The following is a 10,148-nucleotide window of genomic DNA, read 5'->3' as shown; positions in this document are numbered from 1 at the left end:
CGGCTGCTGTTGTTGCTGCCGTTCAGCTGCTGCGGTTGCGTCGTGGAGGAGCGGCTAGTGGTGATGGTGGTGGAAGGTGGCGATGGTGGTGGAGTGGCCGAGAGAGAGAGAGCTGAGCGAGCGAGATGAGATATGAGAGTTGACTAACGGGAGTTAAACGACGTTAAATTAGAGGGGCCTAATTGCACGGTCTTTTTGAGTTCGAGGGTTTAGTTGCACACACAGTGAGTAAGAAGGGTTATACGCTATAGGGGCTACTATTTCAAAGGTCAATCTGCACCTTTTCCCCCCCCCTTTTTTTTTACTATCCCCCATCATTAATTATATCTCATTTACTCTTATTTTTCATTTTTTTACTATTCTCAATATCTCATTTACCCTTACTTTTGAGTTTTTTACATTTTCATCTTAAAATTCGTGCTCCTATCTTCTAAAAAGTTATTTGGGGAACTGAGGGAGTATATAAAAAGTAATTATATCTCGACTAAGAGGGTATTTAACTAAGCTTATTTTAAAAAGTTTATAAACTGCAACAACTTATAAGATGTTTCAATAGCTTATAAAATGTAGTTTCCAAAGAGCTTATAAGTTGTCAAGTGTTTGAATAATTAAGCTTGTAAACTAGAGAGAGAAAATCGAACAATGATGAACTTGAAATAATATATGATGAAAATAACAAATTATACTCCCTCCATCCCATCGAGCTTGAGGCGTTTCTTCTAGATTGGTATGAAGCTCAATCGCCTACGAGCATCTCCGATTTATTGGAAGAATGGATCGGACTCCACAACATTTACAATGCATAAGAATAAAAATTGGTACATACGAAAACAACACCTAAAAAGGATTCGCTGTAAACAGGATCACGGGCAAAGTAATCCCGATAAAATCGCTCACCACCGACTTCACGATCGCGGTGAACGTATGCTTTCTTGGCCTTCTTTTTTGGAGGATGATTGAAATTGATAGTACTTGCCACTTGCATAAAATTGTTGGCAAGATGCATGAAAAATAATCCGAGATTAATATTCAGATTCAAAAATACAAGATGATCCTCATTTAGAACTTCATCGCCAAATGAGGAAGCATTAAAAGAAGAATTGTTAGAAGAAGACATTTTGTTAAAAAGAAAAAAATGAGAACATAAGATATGAATTTGGTGTAAATGATGAAAGAGGTGTATGGATACTTATAGGGAAAAAAATAGAGAATTTTTTTTTAAGAAGTCACTACCAATAGCTATTTTTAATTAAATAAAAGAAAATCTAAAAATTTGACCATAACATATCAGAATTTCAGTTTTTTTTTTTTTATTGGGGCGTGAACTACACGCACCCGTTTCTTTCTTATCTTGCGCCCGCCTCTCCCATTCGCACGTTGCTCGCGCCCCGTGAGCTCGGCAGCGACAGGGAGCTCCCTTGAGCCAGGCACACACCGGCTTTTCGAGCCCTGCTACGAATGCTCTAACCTCTCGAAATTTAATTTTCGAACTTATAAACTATTTATGCACCTGCCCTCTTAATCTTGTGAAAAATACTTATATATACATATATGATGTTCCCCTTCCACTTCAACCCTACCAACATGTATCATTTTTTACCCAAATACATTTCTAATAAACAACGATATTTTGAATTTTTGACCAGTCAAATAATTTGACTCCTCAAATGACCTCGGTTTGCTTCTATGCAAATTTTCAAGTCTTACCTTTTTCTTTTGACTCCTGCTCTGTATACAAATACAACCGTATACTTGTGTATACACATGCGAAATCTCACGAACCCTAGATTTTCAATTCTATATTTGTTTCTTTCCCCTTTCCGTTCACGTCGAGATTCCAATGTCTGAGCCTGTGTTATTCAGCTGAGGACAACCTATTTATAACGAAATTAGATGCTTAGCGATTGCGCTATCTTAAGGTCAGTGATCAGAAATCAAATCTTATTCACGTTGCATTTTTGCAAACTCTGAGCTGTTATTTGTATGTGTGTCTCTTTTGGTTGACCAATTTTGCATTGGTCAGATTGTTGAAAAATCATTAATCGGTTGGGGGATGATGATAAATTATACACTTCTGGTGATTTTGCTTGTACCTGCAGTAATTTCTTCTCGTGTACCTGCAGATTCGGAGGTAATGATAACTGCCTGGATTTGGTATTTATTAGTTATTACTGTTGTTTATGTATTACCAAATTTGTTTACTAAAGTACGGTGTGAACCATTTTAGGGGGAAGTTGCAGGTTCAAAAAGTCAAGTGTTAGTTGATGGTAGTGATGGTAGGGTGAAGGAGAAAGCTGCTCTTACCAAGAATGTTGTTAAGTTGGATAATAATGATCCGAAGGAGCAGATTGATCCTAATGAAAAAGAGGAGCTAAAAAAGGGGGATGGTGGAGATCACAGGGATGAGGGGTCTAGTTCTGAGTCAAAAAAAGAATCTAAAGAAGGGAGATTGCCACCGGTAAGAGAAAAATGTGATACCTCATCGAATCATTGTACGGATGATGATAAGACGTTAGTTGCTTGTCTGAGAGTTCCCGGGAATGGTATATGATTTGCTTTCACATTATGAGGTTAATTTATGTTTGCATTGTTTTTTTTTTCTCTTGAGTTTGCTTGTTTGATTTATCATGATTTGATTGGATCATCTATATTATGTTTTGAGAAATAAGCACTTGAACTGCTTTTTAATCTATATATTATGTTTTGAGAAATAAGCACTTGAACTGTTTTTTGTAATGATGTTGGAATTTGGAAAAAGTTGTATGTGTGACTCATATGTTGTAACAAGAGATTAGGGGGCACCTGATCCGTACTTCATACAAATATGCTTGCATGTTCTCTGATTGTTCTAATGATATCAACAAGTATTAATTCCTACTTGATTCTTGTCCTAACTTATTTTCTCTTCAATTTTCTCAATTTGATTTTTCTAATGATGTTAACAAATAATTACTAATATTTCCTACTTGATTGCTGTCCTAAATCATTATCTCTTCAATCTTGCCTTTTGCCAACGATAAACTCTATTCATCTGGTATAGCTAGATAGACTTATCTTGTAAGTTTCTTCTGTAAGAACGATTGAACTTGACCTTATGAATGCTTTTTATGAACCTGACTATTCAGGGTATAAAAACAATAATAAATCTTTTCTTTGAATTCCAGAATCGCCATCGCTTTCACTTTTGATACAGAACAAAGGTAAAGGTCCCCAGAGTATCACAATTTCAGCCCCTGACTCAGTTCAGCTAGAGAGAAAACAGATTGAGCTGCAAGAGAACAAAGATACAGAGGTATGTAATTCATCTATTAACGAAGTAACAGTGTGTATCTAATTGGCTGGTAATGTTATTAATGTTTCATTAATTTCCATATCATATTCGTCCATAGCTTTTACTTTGCAAACTAAATTGTTCTATTCTTTAAATTTATTTAGTTAGTACTTCAGGTGTTCTCTTGTTTCCTATAATGCAAATTAGTTGGGTTGCATCATAACCAAAGTCCAATGTGCACGTGATTGACTTGAGAGTTTTATTATTGAGATCAAACTATAAATATATTAATCAAGTCTAAGCAATGATGGTTTCCACTGGCACAGTCTGACAGTCTTATAGTTTTTCCTTTGTCAATCGGCAGTAGATGAAAAGGTCATTTTATGGATTGAATAAAAATTGTGTAACTAATTTTTGCTCTCATGTATCATATGCTGTGTCAACGTCTTTGGTTAAAGAATCCATATAATTTATACCGGTGTTTGCATGAGTAATATATTATCTATTTATCAAATCTGTCAGAAGTGTTCCTGATTTTTTAAAATTATTAAATTTTCGTTTTCTATTGTTCTCAAATATTGGTTGCAAGTGTGATATGAGGAGTATAATGGATAAACTGTTGTATTGTCTCTAAATTTCGGATAATGGTACTACTAAGTTTAAGATGTTTCCGTTCATAATTTATATGGGACTTTACTGAAAAGGGGGAAATCCCAATAAACGCTGTCCATGTGTACGTATTTATTATGAGTTCTGAAAGAAAGAAGGAACTCATAAATATGATCATGTTGAGAATATCACTATTATGCTATTTTGCCATGGTGCGAATTTTTCTGGTATGTGGTAGTATATGTGGGATTAAACAGTGCATGCATTTTCACATATTCAAGTGGCAACTCCAGTTAAAGATTGTGTTCAAAACTTCCTTCCGCAGCTTTTTTTAAACCTAGAGAATTTTGGCTTTTTTCAACTAGAAACGCTTTTTTATCTTTCAGATGAAGGTTTCTCTCAGGGATGTGGGAAATGGCCACTCCATCGTCCTGACGGCAGGTCATGGCAACTGCATTCTCGATTTGAAAGATGAATTCACAAGCAGGAAGATGGATCACACTCCGAGCTCTTCAAACTTGATTATCTCTAGGCCAACTCTATTTAGGGGAGTTGTGTTTTTGGGTGGCTTGGTAATAGTTGGTGTTTCAATTTTCATGTGTAGCAAATCAGGGAGGAATTACTTTGCAAGAAAAGATTGCAAATACCAAAGGCTCGATATGGAGCTACCCGTTTCCCGCGGCACCAACCCTAACGATGGCTGGGATAACAGCTGGGGAGATACTTGGGATGATGAAGAAGCTCCGGTAACCTCCTTGCCCCTCACTCCAACCCTTAAGTTTAAGGAAGGTTGGAAAGATTAAAGAAACAATGCATACATCTTGGATTTTTTTTTTTTTTTTGAGTTGGAGGAGTAGGAGCGGTGAAGGTTGAACCCGAAACACGTCTCTTTTATTCGAGGTTTGCCGTTTGGGTGTTCATGAAGGGATAGAGTTCGCTTTTAACTCTGAATATGCTGATGACACACTTACGTTTCTTCATTCAGTGTTGATGCATAAGCAATTGGACATACATTACAAAACGGAGTTTCTGAAGAATTTTTTAGAAACAAACATTTGAAATTTAAAGGGTGGCTTCGAGATATATAATTAAATTGTTTAACAAATCTACGTATTGAAAGTGATTTTACTAGCTGGTTAATTTGTGCTTTTGCGTCTTGAAAATTTTTAAGAATATAAATCATTTATGTTGACAGTTGCTAATTTTTGAAATTTAGAAGATTTAGCTAGATTTATATCAATTATTTAATTATAAATATGTTATTCATGTAGAGCAACCATATGTTGGTGATGATATGCGAATAGCTGTTAAACTTTGTCCAGTCCATCCGTGGCTCTTGGGCCGTATCTGTATCTTTTGATATGTGAAAGTCCAATAAGAGAATTGTGGTAATATTGCCTGAAAAAAAAAATACTTAATTGATGTAATAATTATCATCTTTGCTACATGTAGCTAGTTTCCTACACGAAAACAAGGTCGCGATGTGTGCGTGTGTTGCCCAAGCAGTAAGGGGTTAATGCCTTAAATCAAAGGTCTTGGATTTGAGTTCCATGTTATGCCTTCTTTAAATTTCCTTATTTAATACTGTTAATTTATCAAAAAAAAAAAGGACAAGGTCATGATCCGTGAATTGTGCCGAATTTTCACAAACGAATACTTTTTTTGATTAAACTAGTATGTCCATTCGTGCGATGCACGACAAACATCAAAATTAAACGATATATTTAAATAAATATAAATATTAAACATAATCAAAATATAAATTTTCAACTTTGTGTAATGCATAATGATAATTATTTTTATTAAATAAATTTAAAAATTGTATGATAATGAAAATTAGCATTACACATTTTTATTATAGAGTATTATGCATCATAATAATTAAATAAATAAATATTTTCATATGCAAATATAAATAAAAAAGTTGTAAACTTTTAATGATAACAGAGAAAGTAAAATATTTAAAATTTTTCATAATTAATTCATTTTTAATGACTTTTAATGATAAAAGAATATTTTTTCATGAATCAAATTTGATAATGTTTACAAAATAAATAAAATATAAAAAACAAAAAGAAAAAAATAATTGAAAAATTGGTGAAAGAAGAGAGGGAAAAATGGAGGAAAAAACTCCTCTTTTATATATTATATAGATAACTAAACAATAAGAGACACTGGCTTATAAATTGATTTCGCAAATACAATTACCATAATTGTGGGGATTAATGTGTGTTGATTTACAAATTATGTGTGCTTCTATATACTTCCTCATTTTTTTAAAGGGGTAACTGTCTGTAAATTCATAACGTTTACACGGAATTAGTTTTTGCTCCTATTTTAAAACGTGTGGCCCCTAATTACATAACTTTTTATTTTGTCTTGTTTTTCTCCTGTCACCGATTTTTTCTTAATTCGGCGCCGGAAATTACACGGTAGCAGCCGGAATTGATGTATTGGCAACCAAAAATTGACACCTAGGCACATTTTGAACATGTGGAAAAATAATAAAAAAAACATCCACATCATCATCTTCCCCAATTCCCTAACTTCCAGACCCTAATTTCCCCTCCCTTCCCCCACCCGCCGGCGCCCGCCGCCCCCTACCCCTCCCCACTTCGGCGCCGCCACTTCTCCCTTCCCAGACCCCGTCGCCCCTCCCCCTTTCTAGACCCCGTCGGACCTCCCCCTCCCCCTCCCCATACCCCGTCGTCCCCCCTCTACCTCCCCAGACCCCGTCAGCCCTCCGTCCCAAATTGATTTCCCTTCGATTTCCGCCTCTGCTTCGATTTCCCAGGCGGTGGTTGCTTCGATATCTCATTCTCAATTTGCTGCTGATTTTGCGGTCGTGCTCAGAGGATTTGGAAATGTAGCACCTTATGTACTACCGATTCTGCAAGCTACTTCACGCAGCAAATGCTTCGTGCTGCCATCTTTCACCTCTGTCAGTGTGTGCGTGTGTGATTGTGTGAGAGGGCGGCGGCGGCCGGTGGCGATGGTGGTGGCAAGGGCGGCGGCGGCGAGTGGGAGAGGGGAGGGGAAGTTAGGGTTTTGAACTTAGGGAATTGAGAAAGATGATGATGTAGATGTTTTTTTTTCACATGTCCTAAATGTGCTTAGGTGTCAATTTTCGGCTGCCAACACATCAATTCCGGCTGCCACCGTGTAATTTTCAGCGCCGGATTAAGAAAAAATTGGTGATAGGAGAAAAACGAGACAAAGTAAAAGGTTATGTATTTAGGGGCCACACATTTCAAAATACGAGCAAAAATCAATTTCGTGTAAATATTATGAATTTACAGGCAATTATCCATTTTTTAAAAGTGTCTCATGCCGTCAAAATACACGTACTAAGAAAGTAGGTAATTTTCCTTTTTTTTTAATTCTAAATTATTGCATGAAAAAATGAAAAGGTAAAGAATTTGTCATTAATAGAAGATCTAAACAGAAAGTTTGCATAATTGTATAATGAAATTTTAAAATGGGACACTTCTTTGGGGATAAAAGTCATTTTTCATTAGAACATTTAAAAAGAGGAGAAACGAGATTCAAGTGATAATTTTTATTTAAAGTGCAAATGTGAGAACTATCTTCAGTCTCTCGATCACTAAGATTTTAAGATTTTATATTAAATGCATCATCTTGATAAATGAATACAACACTTAAATTTGAATCTCATGAAAGGCGATAAAATTATTTCTTTTCCACTTTTTCTTGGTACAAATAATTTTATAATGAATAAAATAACCTCATATATTTAGTGCATTATTTTAACGATAAATGTAATTTTCACGATAATCTTAACCCACATATGCCTTTTGAATTTGGCCTATTGGGATTTATAGATTGTGTATTTTTTTCATTGCAACAAGAGACATGAAGTTGAGAAGAGAAGCAAATGTCGAGCATGATGTGGGTATGCTTTTTATTGTCGCTATATAATTATATTTTCTGAGAGAGCAAGCTTATTATTACTACTCCCTCTGTCCCATTTTAATAATTTTTTATTTTTTTGGTATGGAAATTAAAAAAATTACTTTTGAAGTGGTGTGGTTCTCATCAATTAAATATACTTTTTATATTTAAAATACTTCAAATATGACTATTTTAATGAAACGTTCTAAAAAAAACGAGCCTATTAGAGTAGGACGGATGAAGTATTATTATGTACTAGTACAAAAATGATGTGATGGTTATGGGACACCCTTACTATCACATGGCAAGTTCCAAACCCCTTGTTAGCTCACGTGCGCCGCTCAATTATCAAATTTATTTTGGATTTTAACGCATCAGGTGATGCCCAAAATAATTTTTTCTATTTTCATTTTTGAAACATATTCTTGTTATACCCTCAAAAAAAAGAAAAAGATAAATATATTGTTCATCAAACTTTTTGGTGTGTATATATCTCTCTACGAAAATAGTTTCAAGGAATTGAAAGTGATCATCTTAAAAAAATATCTTCGTCATCAATTCTTTACGATTAATTGATTCTAAGTTTATAGACTACTAGTGAATTTCGACTTTTTTTTTCATATTCTATAAAGTTAATGAATAAATGTATGAATTTTGTTTATTTTTTAAATTTCTCCCTAATTAAGATTTCGTCTTAATCGAAACTAATGTGACATTGAAATTTTTGGAAACCTTTACCCCAATTATTACAATCTTAGCCCGTGTCTAAAAATTTCAATGTCATGTCAACTTCGACTTAATTAGTCTGAATCTTAATTTTACATCAATTTTGAAAATTATCAAAATTTCTATATTTATTCATCAATTTTATATAATATGAGAATAAATATAATTCATTAATTGTTTATGAATTTATATTAAGTTTACCCAATTCTTTTATACATATGATATTTTATGTAGGGATTATTTCACTCATTAGCTTTGTCCAAACTATGGTGTGAGTTGTAACATTTTATCAAAGGAATTAAAGGAGTTAAAACGCAGACACGTCATTGGTGACAGCTCATCTAGTAATTATTTGATATCTTTTCTTAAATCATCATTTCAGTTAGGGCTAATTGCCTGTAAATTCCTAACGTTTCCACGGAATTGGTTTTTGCACCTTTTTTTATTTTTCTTCTTTTAAATACCTAACCTTTCATTTTTGTCTGGTTTTTATCCGATGACCGGTTTTTTTTCACGCCGACGCCGGAATTAACTATGTGGCAGCCGGAATTAACACTGTGGCAGTCGGAAATTGACACCTAAGCCAATTTATGACATGTGGAATAAAAAAAAAAAAACAAAAAACAAAAAACAAAAACAAAAAACAAAATCCCCATCGTGACACCACACCATCTTCTTCCCCCTTCCTCCCCTCCCCCCCACCCGCTGCCGCCACCACACGCCACCAGACGCCGGCACAGCCACCTCTCCTCCGGAAATCAAACGACGATGGTGGTCTGTTGACTATTGACGCCGGAAAACGAAGTTTCAGGGCGAGGGACGAGGGGCATCAGAGGCGGCCGTCGATTTTCTTCGCGTCGCCCGTCTGTGTGTGTGCGTTGGGAGATGAGAGAGGAGAGAGAGCAGAGGCGAGGAGAGAAGGGATGGCGAGGCGGCGGCCGTGGCTGACAGCGGCGCCAGTCGCAGGGAGAAGACCCCTAGTTTCTATTTGTTAAATCGCCGCGCCGCCGCCCTGAAATTTCCGGTGGATTCGACGACTTCTGTTAAATCGTCGCCGCCGCCGCGTTCTTTAATTCTGCGCACCGCCGTGTTCTTTAATTTCGTTGCACTTTCTTTCTGCGTGTGTTCTTGGTGTGTAGTTGATTCGAGGTGGGGAAGGGGAGGGAGGCAGCGAGGTGGGGAGGGGGAGGGGGGCGCCGAGGTGGGGAAGGGGAGGGAGGCAGCGAGGTGGGGAGGGGGAGGGGGGCGCCGAGGTGGGGAAGGGGAGGGAGGCAGCGAGGTGGGGAGGGGGAGGGGGCGCCGAGGTGGGGAAGGGGGCGGCGGGTGCCGTCGCCGTCGCCGGCGGCTGAGGGTGGCGGCGGTGGGTGGGGGAGGGGAGATTAGGGTTTGGGGGGGGAGATTGGGGAAGATGATGATGTGTGTGTTTTTTTTTGTTTTTTTTATTATTTTTTTTACACATGTCAATAATAAGCTTAGGTGTCAAATTCCGGCTGCCACAGTGTTAATTCCGGCTGCCACATAGTCAATTCCGGCGCCGGCGTGAAAAAAAACCGGTCATCGGATAAAAACCAGACAAAAATGAAAGGTTAGGTATTTAAAAGAAGAAAAATAAAAAAAGGTGCAAAAACCA

The 10,148-nt window shown here is 36.6% G+C and overlaps 1 protein-coding gene across 1 annotated transcript; it reads left to right on the top strand.

The window, feature by feature from the left end:
- The first annotated feature begins 1,614 nt into the window (after window positions 1-1,614).
- Window positions 1,615-4,947, top strand: LOC131003804 (uncharacterized). Its single transcript, XM_057930359.1, has 5 exons — window positions 1,615-1,919; window positions 2,024-2,131; window positions 2,228-2,543; window positions 3,165-3,292; window positions 4,267-4,947. Exons 2-5 carry the CDS (start codon window positions 2,054-2,056, stop codon window positions 4,681-4,683), a joined length of 939 nt encoding a protein of 312 aa, XP_057786342.1. The 5' UTR covers window positions 1,615-1,919; window positions 2,024-2,053; the 3' UTR covers window positions 4,684-4,947.
- The last annotated feature ends 5,201 nt before the right edge of the window (window positions 4,948-10,148 follow it).

The sequence above is a fragment of the Salvia miltiorrhiza genome, unplaced genomic scaffold, assembly GCF_028751815.1.
Source record: "Salvia miltiorrhiza cultivar Shanhuang (shh) unplaced genomic scaffold, IMPLAD_Smil_shh original_scaffold_269, whole genome shotgun sequence".
In the NCBI taxonomy this organism is placed as follows: domain Eukaryota; kingdom Viridiplantae; phylum Streptophyta; class Magnoliopsida; order Lamiales; family Lamiaceae; genus Salvia; species Salvia miltiorrhiza.
Note: the sequence above shows the minus strand (reverse complement) of the source record. Positions and strands in the feature narration are given on the sequence as shown.

Coding starts and splice junctions, on each gene's coding strand:
- LOC131003804 (XM_057930359.1), top strand. CDS start 2,054: ATGATGATAAATTATACACTTCTGGTGATTTTGCTTGTACCTGCAGTA. Junction 2,132..2,227: donor GTGTACCTGCAGATTCGGAG/GTAATGATAACT, acceptor GAACCATTTTAG/GGGGAAGTTGCAGGTTCAAA. Junction 2,544..3,164: donor TCTGAGAGTTCCCGGGAATG/GTATATGATTTG, acceptor TTTGAATTCCAG/AATCGCCATCGCTTTCACTT.